This window comes from Opisthorchis viverrini (genome assembly GCF_000715545.1).
Source record: "Opisthorchis viverrini unplaced genomic scaffold opera_v5_330, whole genome shotgun sequence".
Classification (NCBI taxonomy): Eukaryota; Metazoa; Platyhelminthes; class Trematoda; order Opisthorchiida; family Opisthorchiidae; genus Opisthorchis; species Opisthorchis viverrini.
In genome coordinates this window covers 18,663-41,792 of record NW_008751991.1, presented here as the reverse complement: position 1 = coordinate 41,792, position 23,130 = coordinate 18,663, and the positions used below count along the sequence as shown (strand labels likewise).

The window sequence follows — 23,130 nt, the reverse complement described above, 5'->3', positions numbered from 1 at the left end:
TATCACCTTTACAGAGGTACTGGGTGCTGGTTTGATTTGGATTTCCCGCAAACTAAATCCTCGAAACGCCCCCTCAGATAAACCCGATTAAACCAGTAAGGCTTCAACATTTCGATTCAGTTTGTACTAGTGTACGGAGATTTGTGAACGGTCGATTGAAATTTCACCCTGTAATGGTAGGCCAATGAGGCTTGTGGAAAGAGGAACATCTGTTTTATCCTTATTTCGAGTCATCATGCTTGCGCATCTAACTGGAGTTTTGTACCCGTGACCTTCGGACTAATAGTTAAAACACTGCTGTTCAGCAGTGGGACTAGCTCTCATTTGGACCGGATATGGAGCACCATACATTGCGGTATCCCAACAAATATATGAGTTTAAAACTCGTTTGTGGTCGAATCTTCTGAAGAGATCCCTGCGGAACAACGAACGTCCGCAACGTTCACGCAGACCCAAAAAGACGGCAGAGTCGTTCTGCTCTATGGACAGATAGTCTGAAGGGGAAACTCAACCCCTTATTAGGAGTTATTCGTTCCTGGGATGGAAACTAAATTCTCAGACGACGCGAACTGGTTGCTGTTCAAAGTTGGGCCCCTCAAAGGGAGGAAACCGTAGTAGATAGATTGTAATGGACAGAAAGTTTGCCCTGAGGCTCCCAACCATTTCACTTAGAGATTTTCACACCACTCTATTTGTGAAACGCGTGTGTGACACCTCTAAATGAGAACTCAGTACACTAGATTTGCGTCCTCGTGCGCGATGGAAATTGTGTTCGGCAGCTGGCTAGGTCAAGGAGACTGCTGAGGATATCAAATGACAGTAAAAACTTACCAAGCTGTCGTATTTCGGAATACAAGGGACCAAATATGAAGAGACACCGCTTGGGATAGCATCTCATCAGCACGGTTGACGCTTCTCGTGTAATCACTTGTTTCGATTTCTATCGTTCTGTTATCATCTGAATGAAGCAGCAAAAGGTATGATATTGCTCCACGTCCAACTACCATGGCCATCATTTTCGAATATTAATCAATAATGAACAGACAAAAATTAGTAGAGCTTGGGCGAAAAGATCAATGAAAGCTGCTGCTGCGAGTTGCAGCAAAATGGTTGCATTATCTTTTCGCAACTTTTTTTTAACTTCGAATATGCTTTCGTACCATGGCTTGTCGACTTCTGTGCAGATTCTAAGATTTGTGACAGACTTTGAAAAGGTCTTGATTCTATCAGGTTTTTTACTCAACCCTTCTACCTGAACTTTTGCCAGGTATTCACCTTCGCCTATTCAAAATCCCAAGGCGAACAAACATTCAGCGGTCGCTCTTTGTGGTCATTGTTACCTGGTGTTTTTTTCTCCCGTTTGTTTACAGCGCCGGCACACACTGGGCTTCAAGTGTCCGACAGCAGAATCCGCTGAAGCTCTGTGGAAGTGGGCAGTCGATCGTCAGTGTTTCTTTACGTGAGTGCAATTCGGGCAGTCGAAAAAATTTTTTAGCAATGAACGCACCACCGGGAAATGATTTTTTTCACCTCATAGTCAGTTTGCATTCGTGTCCGCCAGTCTTCCTTTCATTACTATCATGTCCACAGAATTTGTTTCACTGCTTTGTTAGCTTTCCTTCTGGGAAGAAAACAAGAATACGTTTTGTAGACTTAATACACTACTCATAAGGTTGCTGAAAATTCTTCGATAGGCCACGATCGGTTTTGCCCTACTTGGGGCTCATCAGGTAGGCGCAGTCCCCTTACGTTCTACTTGAGACCAAAGTACACTCATCTGCAAACAAATTTGGTTTTTTGAGAGACTCACCTAGAACCCAGCTGAATCTCCCGTTCATGGTGTTTTCAAGAAGGACGAAAGAGATCATGGGTTGTCAAAGGATTTTCATCAACCTGGTGCTAGTTTGAACTGTTAGTCGTTCGGTCAACAGAATGATCAACTCACTTTTAGATAGGATACAGTGCCACTCGTTTTTCATTCACGGAATCCGTACCACCTGACCGCAGGTGTTGACTGGCCACTCGAGTGACATCACCTCAGAGGAAACGTCTCCAGTTTGGCAGGCAGCCATGAATGCTTTTCAAGGCATGAGCGAGATCAATCTCAAAGGTGACGGGAATCTGTGGCATTTTAAATTCAGATGAAAGAATCGTTATTCCAGGAACCGGAATGATCATTTTAAGAACGCGAACACACATTGAGCTGCTGTTAGACATGATTCATTGATGGGTTCCCATTATGTAGAATAACTTAGTGTCTTGAAGTGCAAATGTTTTCTTTCCCCACTGATGATGGGGAGGCCAGTGGGTTAAAAAGCCATGACATGGTGGTACCAGGCGACCTGCATTATCTCAGTACTCGGGCGTTAGTTAGGAATAGGGAATGTTAACCAGGCAGGATAATACGCGAAAGCATGTAACAACCCGGTCTTAGATTGGAAAGGACAGAGAGACAGTTTAAATGCTGTAGCGTTATTTATTGATCACTGCTCGCGACTTCACCTAAAGTACACCAAACTTCTCATGACGCTGCTGGCCAAAGTGCATATCTGACCTCAGTTCAACTGCCTAAACGACGTGACAAGCGTTGTTATTACTGTCAAGTTAGATTAGACGAGCATCTTAATTCGTCATCGTTAAAGCGATTCTTCCACACTTTCATTGTGTTATTGAAACGACCGCGCAACCAAAATGGCTTCCAGATTGACGGTTGGAACAACTAGGTGGGTATTCTGGTCATGAATGTCCGCCTGGTTCTGATGCACGAAAGTCAACGTTCATCGAAATTTGAATGAAATCTGAGGGGACTATGTTTTTGTCAGAGAGTCAATTAACCAGTGGTGTAGGAAAAGCGTATTTTAATCCATCTTGTTATGGACCTTCAAACAGTCCTTTTAAAAGTGTGAAGTTACCGTTTCTCGTGTGTCATTTGACCTTGGGTTTTGGTATTTTTACTGGCTTATCGATCGGGTAGGAGAAGCATCATGGACGTTCGAATAGCGAAGCAACAAATGAAGGGTCTGTGCAAATTAATACCAGTTGGAACGCTCTACTTTGGCTCTGCGGTCTCAAAACTGAGTTTTTTAAAGCCAGTACTCAACGTATCATTTTGGTTACCCGAGATCATTGTTGTGAACTGTACTGAAAGCACGCATATGCATACGGACATATCCCCCGAAAAATCACTGGGCATTCGGACATTTGGCACTCAAGCGGGATGTGGTTTCAATTTGGTTCCGTAACAGAACGAATGGCCCCCCGAATCGGATTTGCCGTCAAAAAGCCGTTAAGTGCTAAACGCCTTTGAGTAGTATAACAACCGCACTGATGATTCGCGCTGAAAATGGTCCTGTATGGAAGCCCTTGGATCTTGGCGCTCATGCAGATGTCCATTCCCCAAGCCGTACTGCTGAGTATCAAACCCTCCGGTGATCTAAAACGGAATCTAAATTTTTCATACTTGACTAAAGACCGTCGCGGCACGTAGCGGAAGTTTTTGGACTCTCGGGATTCCACACTACATTTTTCAGCTAGAGCAAATAAAGGTGTTCTGGAATCCGTTTTCCGGTTGTCCGTTCCAGCTGTTCTGAAAACTGGAGCAGTTTGACATCAAAATACTTTCATTTCCAACAGTGTTCGCTGTACGAAGCATTTCGGTGCTCTGGATTCTGTTTTCCAATTTGACCCGAAAACATTTCATGTACACGGTGCAAATGAAGTTGTCTGGAACATGTCCTATGTAGCTTGCATGTGTTGCTGGCGTGAACTATTGTAGATAGCCCAAAATACTGCACTCTTGGGGCCTATATCCATGTGATGCGAGCTCCAAACGCACTTCACAGGACGACCAAATGCCGCGATTCACAAAGTTACCAAGTGTCATGTCTATGTGGGACATGTCGGCCAACATCTCAGCATTTGAACATATATTTGTTCATGGGTTAGTATTCGTGCTGATGTTAGTTGGTACACGGTCAGATAATGAAGTCAGAGCGTCCAGTTTTTCCTGATCAGGCAAATAAGAAACTCGGATCGTTTTGACTGATGAAATATCGGACAGCCCAAATTTCGACCAAACTCCGATCAGACGCCCCTGGGCGTTCGCTAAGATCCATGCAGAAGCCAAGTTGCCGCGAGTTCTACTCTCAAACTCTGAGTTTCTTTCAAATGATTTCGATCCTTGTATGTCGCATGAATACGGCGCCGGAACCAACTCCCGGTTCCGCATTCTCCCACGGCCGGAATCCGGTTTGTAATGTGTCAAGAGCACCTGCCGCGCCTTGTTACACAGACGAAATCGTTCTGCTGACAAAAATACAACCAAAACATGGAAGCATTGATTGGAACTGGGTCTCTTGAGGGTGAACTACGAAATAGCCGTTTTGAAACAAAAATTTCGGCTTTATTGGGGTCCGAACATACCAAGCATGATTATTAGGCAGACTAGAACTTCCGGAAAACAAAAACTCAGAGATTTGTGCCCATCTGATACTTTAAAAGGACTGATGACCTGGGAACTTACTAGAAAGCGAGCTTCCATATGTGGTTAGAGATGGAACATTTCACTTACTTTCTTTAATCAGCAACTTAAATCAATCACGGCAGAGAAACAACCTTAGGACATCAGTCAGCTGTTCCAGGTGGAATTGTAAATTGCATTTCTATTATTCTTCGTTTACAGCCTCAGTCGTTCGGTTGACGCAAAAGAATCCAAAGCAAACGGTGGTATCTTTAAAAGAAGACAATTTTACACATTCACGTAAGTGAAACGTTGATTTCCTCTTGCCAATATGGAGGGTTCTGCGTGAAAATCTGCTTCATGGATACGTCACCGATTCCTTGGAGAACCGTACTGTCGCACACACAGTTGCTTGTATGCTTATCTCCCATCTGCAAGAATCTTGGGGCATTTTGAAAACACGACACACAAGTAGACAAGCATGTTGATAACCACTTTAAATCCCAAGTATGTCTGTGTCACTTGAATCCTGTGCATCGTTTTACTGACCAGTTATTGAGCAATACTCATAGTATGACTCTTTCCACCATAGTATACACACGTAGTAGAGAAATATGATGGATGAGCGAAAACTCACATTCCTGGGCAGGTGTAAAAGTGTTTAACGGGATGCGGCACAGCTGATGTTGCAAACAATTATTTCCGCTGACGCACCCAGCGGATAGTTGGAATCGCGTGGAGATTTCCAAAAATTTCAATTGAGAATTCGACCTGCATGTGAAATCAGTATATGTTGAAACACTGCGAAGCCCTGTGCAGCTGGTCCGTCCCTATTAGCAATCACCGGTAGTGGGCATCTTACGGAACTCAAGGGAGTTTTGAAGTAAAGTCGGCGCATGGAGAAAAGCACTGTACAGCTTTTTCAGCTTTATTCCGGGAACTGTCGGCGATGCACAGCTCAAGGAGATTTAGGACCCCGACTGCCTTACCGGTAGATGAAAACCAACTCTTCGGCCTCAGTATGTCAACTGAGCAAATCTGGAGTTATATATATATATATATATTCCTTGATAATCAAAGTGTCGAAATAGTAGAAGATCAGATGCGTTTGGTGGTGGCTGATCAGGTAGCCATTGATTTGTTCGTCGGAGTTCACCTGCTTACCTGATCAGCCACCAGCGTTGGGTGATTATTCTGCAACATTTATCCACAAAGCCGCGTAACTTTTCTATAGACAAATAAACATCCTTTTGTGTCGATTGTTAGAAATACGTAGAAATACGCCGCTGTGTTGTTGAATGGTTGCGAGACAGGTGATGTGAGGCGTCTTCAGGTTTTCGACCACGGATGCCTCAGAAGCGTGGCTGGTTGTGGATGGCGTCAGTGTGTCAGTAACGAGGCGATTAGAAAACGGGTATTTGGCTGTTTTGCAGGCCCTCAATCCGGGAAAACATCCAGCATCATCGACTACGATGGCTCGGTCATGTGCTACGCATGCCAAAACACCGTCTACCGAGACGAGTGTTGTTCTCCGTGCCTCATTCAGGATGGCGCAAACCGCGAGGTGGACTGCACATGACTTGGCAGAAAGGCGTGAAAGAGATCACGAAGAGTTTGGGTGTTGTTGGTGTTGTACGCCTCACAGGATGGGGTCCTCGTGACCCTGTCTGTGCTTGGCTGGAGACGTTGCAAGAAATGGCGGCTAATCGATGACAGTGACGTTCGTGCTAACAGCTTTTTTCCAGATTGTCTGATTGAACGTTCAGAAGTGTAGGCAGCTCAGAATGCTTGACATAGGCCAGCACTAGGTCTCCTATATATATATTAATCAGGTGGCTGTTGATCTTTCGCCGAGCTTGGCAATTGATTTGCAAACGTTTCGTCACCTTTTGAAGGAAACGAGAAGTTCAGTTGGATTTAGTTCAATCTTCTTTTGAAGCCAAGTCAGTGTACAAACGGGGAATTGGCGAATTCCGTTGTAACGTTCTTATTGTCGCGATACCAAAGATGGTATGGTGACCTCCCTCCATAACCTGACAGGTATTTTGGGCAGGGTGTGAATATATTGATCTACGTCTGTGGCACATTACTTTACACGATATTCAGACAGTTGCCTGTCTACCGATCCTTGCTTGCGTCTTCGTTGTGTTTTTCACTGAAGGTACTGAAGGTTTCGAAAGATGATATCTGCAGTATGGTTTGTTTCGGACCTCAGACAAACTTGCGCCACCGAGATTTCATAAAACGGACAGAAATTTCTCTTGTACGCATTTGTCACTGATAAGTTTGTTTGTATCTAAGTACAGTCAACTGAATCAGATTACATTTTGCGTTTCTACACGTAATAGACAATGAGTCTTGATTTCTTTGTCGACTGTAAAAGGGAATGAATGAACAACCGTGGTAAAAAAAACGGGCACGTTTATATTGTGTAATTCCAAACCAGAGAGATTTTTGCTGTATCGAGAAGCTGCTTGTTCGATAACCCTTCCCAAGTATGTTGGATTTTCCATTACCGTTGTACCAGCATATTCTTGGTTCTTATAAATCCACATACCCGTTCTGTTCTCACACCAGTGGACCATGATTCATCAAAGTTTGATGCGATCATTATGGCACAAACAAGTTCCCCAATCAGATCTATCGTATCGAGAGAGAATCGGTTCCATATTCAAAATAACTTCAGAACTGTAGATCTAAAACAGAAAAAAAACAGGCAAAACCAATGGAGTAATTTTGTGTGATATAAATATGCTGACTTATCCAAGATTTCCGGAGTAGGTCATTCTGGCGTATGCCTACACTTTGATCAACAATTCCCTTCTCCGTTTAAAAGACATGTCTATTGGAAATTTCATTATTGCATGCGGGGGAAATCTAAGGGGATATTCAGATTTTAATTTGAGGTAAACGGAAATCGGCCCATTTGACTACCTCCAAATTGGTATCACGCTCATGAAAACTGATATTGAAGATTTATCGTTCACTCTCACAGGGGGCGTTGCCAGAAGGAGTTGATGCTCCTCAACTCTAGTTTGCCAACGATTCCACAACCGTCAGTGAGCAGGTGAGTCTGAATTTATCACACACACACATAACAACCCTGTTTGAATTTCACCACAGTCTTTTGAAGTGTCTTGTTCAGTTTAGTTCAGTGTACGAATTTACAACAATTTCGGTTGTCGCGACATAAGGCAGCAGACAGCGTAGAAGAGTGGAGTACAGAGAACAGAATAGCTGATTCCTTATGGAAACCGACCAAGCGGATATGGGTAACGTCGCCTTATCAGTGAGGACCTCTAACCATTGATGTGTCGAGCTACGGGCTCTCCAACTAACAAACGAAGTGCACCAGTACAGCTCGGATCCACATCTTTGTGTTGAGGGTGCTCGTTATTTAGGTCTGAGGGTGTTTGCATCCTTGCCTCTGCCGGTCAAAACTTGCTTCAGAAAACATGACGTGATCGCACTGTACGTGTCACATGACCTGGTTAGCGTGGCTAGTGCGGTCGAATCAACCAACCAATCGGACAAGCCGCTGATCTCTTGCTAAGACCCAATCGCCTTGCTCCAGCACTGCTAATCCAATCATCTCATGATAGACATGCATTGAATCGAAGGTGCCAGTGATGAAAAAAAATCATTATTCTTTTTTTCTTATAAGAACAGTGTCCAAGCTTTATAACCGTAAACCGATCATGGGTGCACCCGATCTTTCAACAACAGGCTAACGTCAAATCGACCTCCAGAGGTTAGAAAAAATAGGAGCAGCCCTTGTCGTTCCTAGAATTTATTTTGTTAGTAATGCTGCCTTCTGACGTCGTGCAACTACAGACATAAATATGTATTGTCGCCATCTACAGTAATTTTGATGCCATGTTCACCAGTGCTCGTGTACTCACGCCCTCTTGCACTTGAAGGTATCGAGAGCATACCAAAACGAACGAAGACATCATTCATACTTCTTAGCGTATTTTGGATTCTGACGGAATATGAAGTTAGCACGACATACTCCAAGTCTTCAAGTTGTACCAGATAAATAAATTCCGTGCTGTAAGTGGGATTTTATCGATTGTAAAAAATGAAAGTGAGAGGGTGAAAGTACACTCTCACGGCCCAAAAGGCTTTCGAACATAAAGTTTGAAATCAGTGTGACAAGGATGTTGGGAATAATTTAAAAACGAGAAATGGTCACGAAGTAGTGAGATCATGTGGGTTGAACGCCGTTTTTGGACTCAGTGGAACAACGATTGTTTGGCTATTTATGTTTCTGGCAGTGTCCGAAATTTTGTAAAGTAAAGATGTGGTTAGTTCATCCACCATCGAGTTAGAACACTTCATCAAGCCGATGATACATGTTAGCCACTTCAAACCTAATAGGAGAACCAGCTCCAAACGATACTGGACTACATAACTGCCAATGGAACGACCGTTTTCGTTGAGACAGATTTAATTGGTTGTTCTCTTCCTGACCTTGACAGACGAGTTCTATTTTTAGAATCACTTTTTGGCCTGCCTGGAACTTTCCACGTGAGCATCATAAACAGCCCGGCCGCACATGACATGCCTGTACGCGTCATTGTTCAATAGATCTGCTGATTCTCACGTTCATTGGCTTTTCTGGTTTGGCTAAGCGCATCAGGCCATCAAGCGGCTATCCAGACTCGGGTTCACGGTATTAAGGAGGTATTAAGGAGCGCTGATGACTAGAGTGATATTCAATGAGTTTCAGGGGCAGATATCTATCATTCATCCGATACGTCTTTCGTCTTCCAAATGCTTCGCCTGAGGTCCCCAGGATGTCAATTACTCTTTTTTCTAACAAAATACAAAGGGATGATTAGGGCCGGATTATTTCATCCAACAATGCAGACGGCATAGTAGGGTAGAATTTCTGTAAATAGTCTATAGATCGACGATTTTGCTAATAAACTGGAACAAAGTCGGTCTAGTTCTAGTTTTCACTACCGTTTTTTAGTTCATTGGACCGTTCTTAGCCACCATTTCCGCTGATTAGATTCAAGAGGGGGGTCAGTCATCTTTCCGGAGCTCTTCTCACTTAATCGAATTGCTGGTCCAGTAATGGTGCCTTCCTCACTTTCATTTGGCTGATCCAATCGTTTCTCACTTGAAAGATGCCTGTACATTTGCTCTGTTAGACTTGTTCGGCAACCGCATCTTCTAGGAAGCAATACCTTCTATTTCGAGGAGTCTTGTTAAAATGCAATAATGAACCGGGATCTGATCTTGAGGAAAGACAACACCCATAAATGTGTGAGCCTTTATTACTGCCAGCTCCTACGTGGTCTCTAGAAGTTTCCAACCTGCCTTGAATTTGAGGGCACAAACGCATATGCTGTTCACGTTTATGTCAAAGGTTGTGCCTTCAACAAAACAGACGATGGTCGACGCAAAGATATGTTGAGCGATCACATTCGTGCCTTCTAGGGGTCCCTATACCATTTCTACCCTGTCTTTCTGACTACACTCAGTCGGCTACCACTGTGATCTCATTAGACTACGCACCGGCTTTCATACTCAGAGATATAAGCATACCATCAATCAATTAACTAACACTCGAAATGCGAGCTATCTGGGACCGTTTTAAGATGTCCCACTGTAGTAGGGTACTGTATGTATACCTTGGGAAGATCACGCCCGGTTGTTTCTAATTAGAGAAGGACTGGGACTAGTCATGTTCCTACACCGCACAAGCATGTTTCCTTGTGGCCGCTATGGCCTGAAAGTATGGTTTCGTTGCGGCACCAATCTGTGTCTCTGACCCAAAACTCTCACGCACAAGGAAGTGCGAGCATTTCAAATTTTTCAACTCGGGGCAGCAGGTTTTAAGGGTTTCTTCCTTGGGCGATTCTACTTTGTGCGTGTGACTCAAGCGTCTGACCTGTGCTCTATGGGATTTCCCCGGCTCTAGAGCGCAAAGAGTGAGACATGGCTACTTACTTTTTAATCGCATTACTAATGCTTTCTTAAAACCTTCGGACTTTCGGCTTTAATCGTTCTGAATCATGTAGCGCTGTCACGATTAGGCGTCGAGTGGTTATAGGGTGTGGCTTTCAGTAGCGACGATTTTTAACCCGTCATTTCTATAAGGAAGACTATGTCGCAGCTCTTGTAGACAGGATACGCCCTGATGGTTTCATGCTCTCAACTTGGTGGCCAATACAAAAAGAATACCTGGTAATACGATAAATCGTAGTATGATTAGTGGCTGCCCATTTAACCTACAGCAATGACTGTCTCTTGAGAAGCCTGCGGAACTATTCAGACACTGAGCTATGCCCTTCACGTGAAGTTGGAAGCTCATAGTCACGCCTGAACAGTCTTTTTCGTTTAAGCAACTCTAAAAAACACTGCATGATCCGAAACCTAAAATATCGATCGGCTTATAATTAGATTCACTAAGATTATTCTAGGTAATGTATGTTTGACGTGGTAACTCAACAAGATTTGGTCTTTCGTTTCACCATCTCAGAAGTTGAATTACGTCAAGCAACATCTAGTGTCCGGCATTAGCCAGAGAGATATTTTGTAAGTTTTCCGCTTACATCCCAAAAATTCTCCGTTCCTTCTCCTTCAACATTGCAGGAGTCGTAGTCTACTGAATTTGGCAAAGTAAGTACATTTGTAAAAGTGGTGCCATTTTGATTGACAAGCCGTTTTAAAAATCCAGCTTTGCCGGTAAACAAACATAGTTATTTTCATAAAGGAATCTACTCACAAGGCTGCTGAAAACTCTTCGACAGCCCACGACCGGTTTCGCCCTTCTTGGGGCTCATCAGGTAGGCGCAGTCCCCGAGTTTCCGTCAACCTTATGAACATGAGGCAGCCTGTGTGCAGCACATTCAGTTGGAGGACATCATAAACAAGGGATTCAATTGAGTCTCCCGTGAAAACCGAACTGATTTGCAAATGAGTGTATTTCTCGAATACGAACAGTTATTATTTTCCTACTACTTTGAATGATTAAGTAGTTCATTTCCATTCTGACTAAACTTCCATCTTATTCGGTCTAACTGTCCTGCAGTTCTCGAACGCGTACAACTTCACATTTCATCCTATTGACCCAGTTTATACGCATGACACATCTGAATGTCGCTTAACTGTTTTGTTCTACCAGGAGCGTGCGGCAAACTCGGCAATCCAAGAGTCAAAACGATTTAGATCGAAAGTTAGCTGTCAGCCACGACAATTTGCACGACGGAGACATGAATTCCAGCACAGCCTTACAACGCCATCAGAGTGCCTGTAAGTTTCGCTGAATTTTGGATTATTTTCGCCTGTTTGTACATATCACATATGAAGATGGCTTTCTGGCCAAGTAGAGGCCTGGAGAAGCTGAGCTCTCTCTCTCTCTCGACTTCTCTAGCATGCCTCAAAGCAAGACTGACAGTTTCCTGTGGGGCGGCATCACCGTTCGAAATTATGGTCACGTCAAATGATGTCATATAAAATGTACTAAGACATACTGTCAAGAACTTGACTCCAGAAACAACAGCGATCCGTTGTTTGATCCATAATGTCTGAAAAATTATGACCAACTGTCTAATCTCTGAAATTTTCTATGTAATGTCCTTCTAATGTTAACTTGGTTGTAGAAGAGACAGCACTCTTGCAACATGCAGGCACAGTACATCCGTGCTGAATGACTAAAAAACAATGTTTAAAAGTTGGGAAACCGAAGCTTGTCAAAAAGTGAAGTGCGTTGACGTTTGCCACGAGCATCTATCAATCTAATGCAGGTCCATACCGCATGGTTTCGTCCGGCTATTTGTAGCTCCAACTTATATTGTCTCCTTTAAAGGTGGGTCTCATTTCGCCTCCCCAAGTTAGCACCAAGTAAGTGTGGAGTCAACTTATATTGTCTCCTTTAAAGGTGGGTTTCACTTCGCCTCCCCAAAGCCTCTCAAAGCACAGTCTGAGCATTACACAGTCTGTGACTCTCATACGCCACTATGCAGTCTCAAGGATGTTCATCTTCTGTCGAACTTTGTATCTGAGCAATAATATCGCACTATGTTTCCAGTTTGGTCTTTTTCACGTTTATTGGAGTTCACTGCCCGCTCTGTTAGGCGTCTGAATACGACAAATATCCGGAGTTTTAATGCACACAAAATATTTCACTCAGACAGAAAAGCCTTATTAGCCAGTAGTAACATGAAGAAATTTCGACTTGAGGGGGAACTGTTCCTGCTTCGACAGGAATCGGGAAATGTTGATCACATTACGTAGGGTGTGTTTGGCGAGGATTTGTACCGCTGACGTAGAAATATTGTTGGTTTTTGACTGCTTAAACTATCTCCATGTGTTTTTAATGAGAAAATAAAGTGATTTTTGCCCTTGGTTAATGAACCCTAATTGCAGTGTTAAGAAATCCTATCTACCGGATCGGGTTTACATGATCCAAAACAGTGATAAACTTAGGCATTGACATAGTCTCAAAGATGACAACGTTTCTGAAAAACTCCACGAGCAGAGGGATCCTCTCTCGATAAAGTTGCTTCCTGCGGCGGGCAACCACTAGGATCGTCCGAACACCTCGTTTGCTGATGATGGTCCCTAACTTCTTGGGAAGGTGGTCATTCGATCAAGAAAACATGAGTATAACAACTCATACTGACACTGAGTGGCTGGTTGTTGTCCGCTTCGTTTTTGATCCTGTCATGCTTTACAGGACAGTGTTATCCTTATGCAGTCGGGTGGTTGAGCATTCCTCTGCAAATTTATTACTCTAATGTATATTGGTGATGTACTGAAGTGCAATGAAAATTGAGTAAAGGGATAATTAAAGCCAGGGAGGAAACTACTAAAAATGGGAGGCACTACGATAAACAATCAACTCAGAGGAACGCAAACCACAACGCAAATCCCAAACGGATCAATAGATTAAGGACAAACACTGTCTCCAAAGGTAACCAATCACGCTGGAAGGTAATAGATAGCCTCCAAATGCTATATAAACGCACGCAAGCTAAGAGGATATACCCACCCAACGGCGCGCTCATGATATTTCCTCGTATGGGGACGCATTGCCAATTTTGGCAAACACATCAACAGCCACCTGATCTACAATCAGTTGAATGATGTTAATGTTCATTTAAGAGGAATTAGTCATCAGTGACTTCTCGACAAGCTCAGAAAATGACCGTCACCAACAAATTCAAATTTCTGATATGATTACAACCTGTGACTGTTCTGTAGAAGTTCATCAAATGACTAGGTATTTCGAAGAGTGCCTGGCTGGAACTCCTCCCAGCGTTACTAAGTAATACTAGAGTAATAAATGAAAACCGGTTTGGTTTAACGTCAAGTACTCTCATTTCCACAAGAAGGGAAAAGCGGTCGTCAGGTGTTGAAGAATTTTCAGCAACCTTGTGAGTAGTGTGTTACGTCTAGTTCAGTAACGAACGAACTTTAGTCACTCAGACAACACAACTGGCTTTATTATCGATACATGAATATCTTCTGAGGCGCATAATCATACTAGTTTTTTTTCGGCGAGTGGTAATAAACCGACTGACGCTTTTTCTCAACTGCAACCCTGGATCCGTCTCTTACCTTCTGACCAGACATCACATCGTAACCATAGGTATAAAACGACTTTCTTACCGAACTGGTTTACATAGTAGTTTCCCATACGAATCAGTCTCTGATTCTTCATTCCGTTCTTCCTCTTTTCATCGCCTAGTGGAGACGAGACAAACTGAGGAAGCTAGCAATTTAATGCCCACTTCAAATCATCTGGGACAGCAAGTACGTGGTACTGTTGGCAATGGTGGGCAAGGTGGTCTCACTAAAGCGATCAACAATACAAACAGTCAGTCTACACCAAGTCTTCTCCATTCAGTCCCACCTACAAAACAGCAAGCAGTGGAACCACCAATGAGCGGTTTGAACGGGGTGAGAGATGCAGAACGATCGATACGAGCTGAAACTGTTTCTGCGTCTGCGGCGAACGAAGGGGGGTCGAAACAGGAGGTGTTATCAACGCCTGGAGAGGGCGTTTTGTCAACGGAAAAAAATGATGCAAAGCTGACCAATACAAAAGGAGAAAGAGACCGACTGTCCGAACAGCAGCAGCAACAACAACAACAACAAGAGCTCAGCGAGCCGAAGATCACCGACGGGGATGAAAGTAAACAAACTGTGATCCAAGCAAAACCAGAACGCAGACAACCGGTAGAAGATAGCGACATTTCCGATATCGAACAGAATGCAGAAGCAACCGATCAGATAGCCGAAGATGGTGATGCTTTTGGAAATACGGGTTCAGTTAACACGCTTTCTTCGTCTCCTTTGCATTCAGCAGACGACGAGGACGAAACGGATGGGGCGCACAAGTCCAATCATGGAAAATCTCATAGGAATAGTGAACCACACTTGTCGCTTGATGATACAAAACCGACCGCGGCAAAACGCACTGTGAAATCCGTCACGACTAACGATCAAGTGGGCAATTGGCTGGGAGCTGAAGGAATCCGTACCTACGCAGGTTTGAACAACGGTGGTCCTCCACAGGACAACATTCCACGACAGACCAGTCAGTACTCGGAAATGTCCGAAAGAAATAAATACCTACAAACCGGCAGATCAAGTCTGACGAACGCCACGACAACCACGTGGACCACTTCGCCTAGACCTTCGGTTCATGAGATCAACCGCACGTCTACCTATTCCAAAGCGCACAATGCAATGATTAACGAATCGGAGGCCGAGGCCAATAGTATAGCTCTTAATATTCGGAGGGCCACAATTACTAAAACAACCACCCAACCGATATCGATCTCATCCACAACTCGGTCTTCTTCAATGCGTTCGAGCCAAATGGAACCCCGAAACTCACTTACAACTGGTTCACAGAGGCCAACAGTCATGTCTAGTATGGAATCAATGAGTCGATCACTGCCTTCCAAATGCATAGGAATACGGGATGTCGAGGAGTATATTGATTCGAATGAAAGTTATTCAGCAACGGAACCTTTCGCATCGAACACTGTTCAGTCGATGCCCTCAAACAAGCTCAATGGACGCGTCCCCAAACCACCAGCACTTTCAAAACCACCACTATCTCCTCCCCAAGGTCAAACTGCAGCCGACCTTTACTTTCCATTCGCCCGAAATATGAAGCCATGCCCGCCGTATTCTAGCTTGGCCAATAGGCCACAAGATTACAGAACACTGGCTGCCATTCCATCTCGAAGATCGCCTACAAGAAGGGAACTGAGGTTTGCCACCTCCCAAAACCGTAACAATGATCGAATTGAAAATGTTCCCGTCACTCCCTTAGAAATCGATCTCTCGGTGGAAAACTTTTCTCGGACGCCGCCGATGATGGTTCTTGACCGACGTGATAGACCCATGGTTGAACAGCTGACGACCAGCCACTCCGGCGACTACAGGTCAACACGCAGATCACAAGATCTGTCTCCACAACCCAGGGATTGGCACCAACCGATCAATCGATCATTATCCCCAACTGAACATTCCACACTGCCCAGTTTCAAAGAGCTGGTTATCTCACCTTCCACAACCTGTCCCCATTTCGGAACCACACACTCCACTGCTACATCGCCAACACGCCCTTCAGTCCAAGAAGTATATGTGCCCACCGTAATCAAAAGTTGCGGTTTCTACGCCAGCTCTGTTCCATCTGCAATACCGAGAACTGGTGGAACCGAACCTGACCATCAAGCTTATAAATCCCCGTCCGGAACGAATAATGAAATCCTACTGGAGCACGGATATCGTCCGTCTGTTGCGGGTCACCAGTCTCGGGTCGATAGCCACCAAGGAACGATATTGGATATTGCATCCAGCTACAGAGGTCTTGGAAGTTCAGCTGCTCAACTAGCTGCTGGAGGCGCCGTGCATCCTCAGCGCAAAGTCAGAACTACCAGTTCTGAACGTATGCCAATTACTGATTTGGATTCCGTAGCTTCAAATAGCCGGTCGTCCTCGACGAAATTCGCTGTACTTGGAATAGCTCAGACAGGAATCGAGTTGGTAAGTATTGGATCTTATCGATATTTGTGCCCTCGATGATTTGCTGTTTTCTCATTGGCCAAATAGACGTGCACTGACTATCTCACATATTTCATATTTGTACGATGTAGGTACATGTGTTGACACACTGTGATAAACTGTTTGACAAAATAGTTAAAGTCCTCAGATAACCTTCAGCATATCCAGGAATGCCACAGTTACTTGGCTAAGTTTTGGAACCATGGAAACAAAGGGTACATTGGTTTTGCATTCGGTGCCTAGGTTGGAATTTCCCGATCGGAATGGATAAAGCTGATACATTCTTGTACGTTCTAAACTGTAAGGTCTACCTGTGACCGTTTTAACATTTTAACATCATCTACTGGTCCTGAGAGACCTGAGCACTTCTGATTTTCCCCTGTGCACACCTCAATCACACTGTAGTTCATTTGCTCAAAATGGACAGGTTAGACTAGAGGAGTTCATCTATTTCTTAAGAAATAAACGGAAAAAGTTAAGCTCTAAAGTTTGGCTGAAATGTCCGCTCAAAATATTGCTATCGTTTACTCGGATCTTTTCCAGATAAGCCCCGTCACTAATGCAGAAAGTTCATGTGCGAAAAATCAAACCCCGCCACTTTTTCCCAGCTCCAACTTAATGTACACACACAATCTTGACCTAATTTTGATGAAAACCATTCCTCATCCGCATCTAGGCTCATTTTGCGCAAAAATTTCTCCGTTCGGACGTAAAACCTTAAGTGAACTTTCTGACGCTTTCAACTGTCATTCACGACAAGGAGACGGTAATACGACTTCACAAAGCCAAAAAGTGATTCATCAGCAGCGTTTATGCAACAACGGCCACCAAATGACACTTTCAACTGTTACTGAGAGGTAGAGGTGTGATGCCCAACAGTGTCGGCAAGAAACCGGTCTTCGAAAGGGAACTTGTTTGGAGCGGTCTAGGATGGACAGCAGCTCTATTCATTTATTGCTGGTACGAAAATTTGGCAAAAATCAAATTCTGTTCAGGGGAATTATCTATTAGCCACATGACCGCTGTTGACTGAAAGAACTTTCTTGCACCTGACAGCTTTTGTAGACTCCAACAGTTATTGGCCCAGCTCTACACGTCGAGATCGATGAAACGGTAATATCTCGCCGTAAAAAAACACGCAGGGCGAGTCCTACCCCGGCAGTGGATTTTCGGAGGGATCTGTCAGGAAACTAAAGTGGTATTCATGTATACAGTGCCAGATGGAACTGAAGCCACTCTGATGGACACAATCCAGGCCTGCATTGCTCCCGGCTCAATCATCATCTCGGATATGTGGGCATCCTACCAAGGAATTGAAATGATGATTCACATGAATTATACTCATGGAGCTCACACACAAACCATCGAATCTTTCTGGCACGTCTACGGGATGCAGAGTAAACGCCAATGCGGCACAAACCGATCTTTAATGGACAGCTACTTTTCTAGTCTTTTTCGGGCGGCGGGGGTTAATTTTTTGGCGGGGCTAATCTGGACAAGACCCGTTTATTCTTGATGGTTCTATACCATACTTTTCTATTCTCCAAATCAAACAGCCCACGTTCAATTGGCATAACTTTATTTTTTGTCTATCCGACTGCTCATTTCCTTATTTTATCCAAATGACACACCGACTTTAGCCGAGTCTTTCACGGAAAAGGTTCTTCCTTGTTGGCTACCATCAGAACATTTCGAGAATATCTAGAGGGATTCAGACTGCAAAGCATACCGGTCAGTCGGACATGGGAGTCTGATCAGCAGTGTGATTCGCTTGCATGTATTAGTCAACAGCACAGCTCAGCTCAGCTCAAATCACATGATCTGATGAGTGTTCAGTCAGGGTGGGCACAGTCAGCACTGGTCGCTAGGGCTGAAATCAATGATTGAAATATGTTTTTTTCATCAGTTGTATTCCAGTGTGACCGGCCAATCACTTGAATTCGGAATTCAGAAGCAATCAAAGCTTAAAGAACAAACAAACTGACTGTTTGGAGTTAAGATGATTTTATTACAAGAGGTCGTTAGAGTAAAGTTCGGTAGGGAGATTGGTTCAAACTTTCAGTCGCAAATTCTCAGTATGCATGCCATTTATAAAAATGATCACCGCACGAACTATGTTGACGAAAGTCAGTGTACATCTAGGGAGTTCGAAAGCCAAATTCGTCATTGTTGAAATACACTTATTTGCATAGTAATGTGGTTTTGACGCGAGACACACCTTGAACCCAGCTGAATCTCTCGTTTATGATGTTCTCAAGATTATGCGTGCTGAAGTACATCCCATATCTCGAGGCCGCCTGATGCAGTGGTTGCTTGAGAACATTACAAACGAGGGATTTACCTGGGTTCCAGGTGAGTCTCCCGTTTAAACCAAAATGGCACGCACGCAAATGCGTGAATTTTGATAATTTCGTGCGAGTTGGGTTCAAGGCTAACAAAGAAATCCCGGAGCCTGTGCCTACGTGATGGGCCTTAAAAGGGACGAAACGGCCTTGGCTGTACCACACCAAGTGATTCATGTGTTGGGGAAGTGAAAAGCCGATGTAATTTGAAAGACTTTCACGGGTTTGTGCATGCGCTTTGACGGGGTTAGTGGATCGCACATTCAACAAAACAAAATGGCGAAGGATTTTCGCAAACTAAGAGAATTTTCAGTAGCCCTATGAGTAGTGTATCAAGTCTATGCAAATTCGTCATCTTACTAATTTGTCAGTAACTGCAAACGTACAGATAAACATATATAAATCTGCTTATTTGGGAGGCGTTAGTAAATTTATTCAAATTTCAACTTCTTGGCAACAAATATCAAGCCGAATACAGGTGAGATTAAAAATACCAGTTCCTATTCGTCTTGGATTATACAAATTCCTGCTCCGAAGACAAACTAATTTGTGACCACGTGTGATATTATCTGCTCATTTGACTTTATTTAAGTTCACTAATAATTGTAATCTAGATGTTACCCTGTAATTTAAATCACTGTACATCGAAAAACGGAGAAGCACTGTACAGCTGGTCCATTTTTTTTTAAATGCGAACTATGAGGAATGCGCATCTCAAAAAAATTCCCGGGCGAGTTTTGAACACGCCATTTAAGCGTTCGGCCAGGAGTGGCTGATCAACACTTGCACTCAGGCAGGGCATGGCACCACTCGTCATCCAGTCACGAGATCGATGTCACGTGGTCGCACGTGTTGGTTGGCTCTTAGACTGACGACTTCCTTAGTGGAAGGTTCACTCGTCATGTGATTTACCATTCTTCTGCTCTACTGTCTGATCATTAATTTAAACTCAGAAATCTCATGTTTACCGATATCCCTTATCAGTCACAAGGCGTTCATCATGACTGGATAAACTGGAAGCGCAACTTGTATTTCTTCACGTGGTTAGTACGAACCAACAAGGTTGTGCGGCGGTGTGATTGTATTAGTTGCAACACTGTCAGTTCATAACCCTGTTAGAAAAACGGGTGATTTTGGGTAGTGGCAGGATTAGCAAGAGTTCTAGTCGTGTCGTTCTTGTTTGAAGTGCCCTCCTGCCTTTGATTAGTTCTCACCAAAGCGAGAAAACACTGTAGACGAACAGCTTCGTGGTCGCACCGGAACTAGCGCGCGAGACAAGCGAGTTGCCAGTCCTCCATAAACACCTTCGGGACACACGTGAGCTGTCACGTCTGAACAGATAAACTTGTTCACGCTTCACTGGCCTGTATGACAGGCTTGACAACTCAACCTCGTAAACCATTCATGAATGAAGGCCTCACCCTAACCGTTCTTTTCCCCCACTGAAATAGAGGTAGAACTCCGTCAATAAGTGGTGTTGTGGAAAAACGAACAGCCCAAAACTTGACGTTGTCTGACAGAGAAAGGTGGGGAAAATACAGATCTGATGGGATGACTTGTAAACGGGCTTTCCACAATTAAAGACTCGCTCCATAGTAAACTTATCTTTCCATCCAAGTGAGCACGAAGTCAAAGATAACAGGATGTGTCCTAAAGCACTGGTCTCCAACAGGGTTGTCTCCTATCTCTAGTGGAGTTTTCCACTCCCAGTAAAAAGGCGCTATTATCCAAGGAAGCAGAGGAGTTGACGAAAAACTCTGCATCGATTTTTGTCTCGTTCATCATGGTACTTCTATGGTGCTAGAATGTATGATAAGTTCGTATTAGGGCTACGAGGTCAGTTGGTTGATAAATCCGGCAGATTTCAACCACGGCCATGGGAACTCTCTGATTGAGGGCGTTGCGTTCGCGCGCTGAAAAAACGGCCACATCAACGAAGCGCCAACATGTTGAGTTATTCTCTAAACTTGGCCCTTTTTCGTTTGAAAGATTGGGCACCGTAGATTGCAATATGAATTCGAGGGGGGGTCGAATTCGGAGCCTACCTAAATGCCGATCGACAGACAACAGTCAGAGATAACCATGATCCAACAAGCCATTCTGCTCAATCTATCTACACCAGCTGCCACTTTCAACAGGCTAGCAAGATGAAGTAAAAAATTGCAGAGTGTTTTCTTAATTGTACAGAAAAGTGGAAACCAAATGAGATATGTTGGGCTGAGACCTTTTGGGCTTCCGTCAGATTCGTAATCTCCTTGTTTCGTTTGTCCGAAACTTTATATAACCTAAAGTCTATTTAGGAGACTCACTCAGAATTCGATTAAGTCTCTCGTTAACACTCGTTCGTTCGATGTGGCTTTCAAGTTCGAACTATGACCGAGGAAAATATGCGGACTGAGTTCGTCCAATCAACCCTTAAAAGCATAAAACAGGCGGTGAGCTTTTCAAATGTTCTCATCAGCGTTATGAGTAGTGTCAGGCAAACGATACGGGCAGCAGGGATTGAATATTTGTACAAGAAAAACACTGCTTCGGCTAACTCGGAATTTTTCCGACCAATCACACCAATTCGATAATTAGGATGACGGGGAGCGAGACGCAGAATGGTACGCATCTTCACTGTCAAACTACCAAAACTGAAGAAGGCAGTACGACCTCTCGACAACGATTTCTGTTTCAAAGTCCAACCTAACATAGACACATAACATCAATAATGAACTGAAGATAACCTTGAGATTCATTCGAGTTCCGTTGTGCTAAACAAGAAAGATTTTATTTGTAATGTACTACTCATAAGGTTGCTGAAAGTCCATCGACAGCCCACGACCGGTTTCGCCCTTCTTGGGGCTCATCAGGTAGGCGCAGTCCCCGGGTTTCCGTCAACACGACAGTTCAGATGACTGAATCCAGTGGTGGGCGCCTAGATCAAAGGATGTTGGTCGAGTTCTAATTGTGTTGGACTAATACAGCGGTTGTTTTTTTTGGATTTTCGTCTACTGTTTGACAATGAAGCCAACGTTGTCCATGTACAGATCGATTACCATAGTGACCTCTGTTTAGACGGAAAGAAGAATCCTAAGATTAAACTGTGACTGTCGACTTAGCGTTCCTGAATCGGTAATAGTATGGAGAGTAACGTCGATGAACACTAGACAGATACGATTACCATAGTGACCTCTGTTTAGACGGGAAGAAGAACCCTAAGATCAAACTGTGACTACCGACTAAGCGTTTCTGAATCGGTACTAGTTTGGAGAGTAACGTCGGTCAATACTAGACAGATCGTCCGTCTTGGGTAGGTGCTATGCTGCTCCAGAGAGTGAAGCAGTCACTGGCCATGGGGTAATGACGTCCTGTAGACACGAAGAATTTTGTGTGATTCACACGCTCCTGTTTCTTACTAAAAAGCAACAAAAAGCCAGAATCTCACTTATTAAATCAGGTTTGATCTTTCACTCTAAACTGAGCCAGTCAGTATTGTTCCGGCGAATGCCAAAGCTCAGTCAGATTTCATTGGACATCACACTGATATGAAGAAAGCTCATCAGAAGAACTCAGGATTTCGTCCCGAAAATTTGTCCACGATCAAGGGGACAGCGTTCTCATGCCGGTACAACAAAACCGTGCAGTATGCGCTGCAGTTTCTGTTAATACGATAGAGTCCCTTTTCGGTACACTCATCGTGAGGAGGAGCCCACCAACTAGCGAGACCGTTTCATGTCAACCCCGTCTCATTTTTATAATGAAACTTGTAGAAATCGTCTACGAAAGCCAGACTAAACGTGTTGTCGATAAGACAAGAAAACGAGGAGATCAGACAAAAAATTTACTAATGAGTAAAAGTGAAACTGTCTACGTGGCATCCGCCCTATTGGAGTCGCTGTAGAGCTGTTTCACCACCCTTACTTTTCGCAGTGGGTCTCAAATCCAACCTGTCTGTCGTGTTGTCGTGACCAGATGCGACTTGGTGTCAATCGGAGGCAAACTGTCAGATGCAACTAAAAACATAGAAGTCATCATTTCAGAAGAGCTTGGTAAACAATCGGTAGTTTTTATTTGGGCAACATTTCGCTTTTGACACAAAAGCTTCATCAGGCCAAGTGAATAGGTCACAAAATTGGCCAGGTTATAAGACAGACGGGGAACAAATCAGTAAGTCCTCTTCAAACTAGATCAGTGTTGAATGCCAATTAACGGCTCTTGTCGGTTAGTGTGGGTGCCAAAATCTTGAATCGATGTGTTGGACGGTTCCAAATTAGTTCCGACCGCTTTTCGTTCCTTAATCTTCCA

At 43.9% G+C, this 23,130-nt stretch overlaps 3 protein-coding genes across 3 annotated transcripts in view; 2 read left to right on the top strand and 1 right to left on the bottom strand.

The window, feature by feature from the left end:
- Positions 1 to 1,371: 1,371 nt before the first annotated feature.
- T265_15047 (hypothetical protein) lies at positions 1,372 to 11,721 on the top strand (the record flags this gene model as incomplete). Its single annotated transcript, XM_009176360.1, has 7 exons — positions 1,372 to 1,459; positions 4,682 to 4,759; positions 5,773 to 6,023; positions 6,105 to 6,229; positions 7,455 to 7,526; positions 11,066 to 11,092; positions 11,598 to 11,721. Coding segments are annotated over 7 exons (765 nt in total), but the record flags the coding sequence as incomplete, so codon positions are not given.
- Positions 7,051 to 23,130, bottom strand: part of T265_10090 (hypothetical protein) — a gene marked incomplete at both ends in the record, with an annotated part of 23,298 nt that continues 7,218 nt past the window's right edge. Inside the window, 2 exons of the mRNA XM_009176358.1 lie at positions 7,051 to 7,155; positions 14,335 to 14,509. Coding sequence (XP_009174622.1) covers positions 7,051 to 7,155; positions 14,335 to 14,509 — 280 coding nt within the window. The remainder of the gene's footprint in view (positions 7,156 to 14,334; positions 14,510 to 23,130) is intronic.
- T265_10091 (hypothetical protein) overlaps positions 15,836 to 23,130 on the top strand; it is a gene marked incomplete at both ends in the record, with an annotated part of 8,873 nt that continues 1,578 nt past the window's right edge. Inside the window, one exon of the mRNA XM_009176359.1 lies at positions 15,836 to 16,480. Within this exon, the coding sequence (XP_009174623.1) occupies positions 15,836 to 16,480 (645 nt within the window). The remainder of the gene's footprint in view (positions 16,481 to 23,130) is intronic.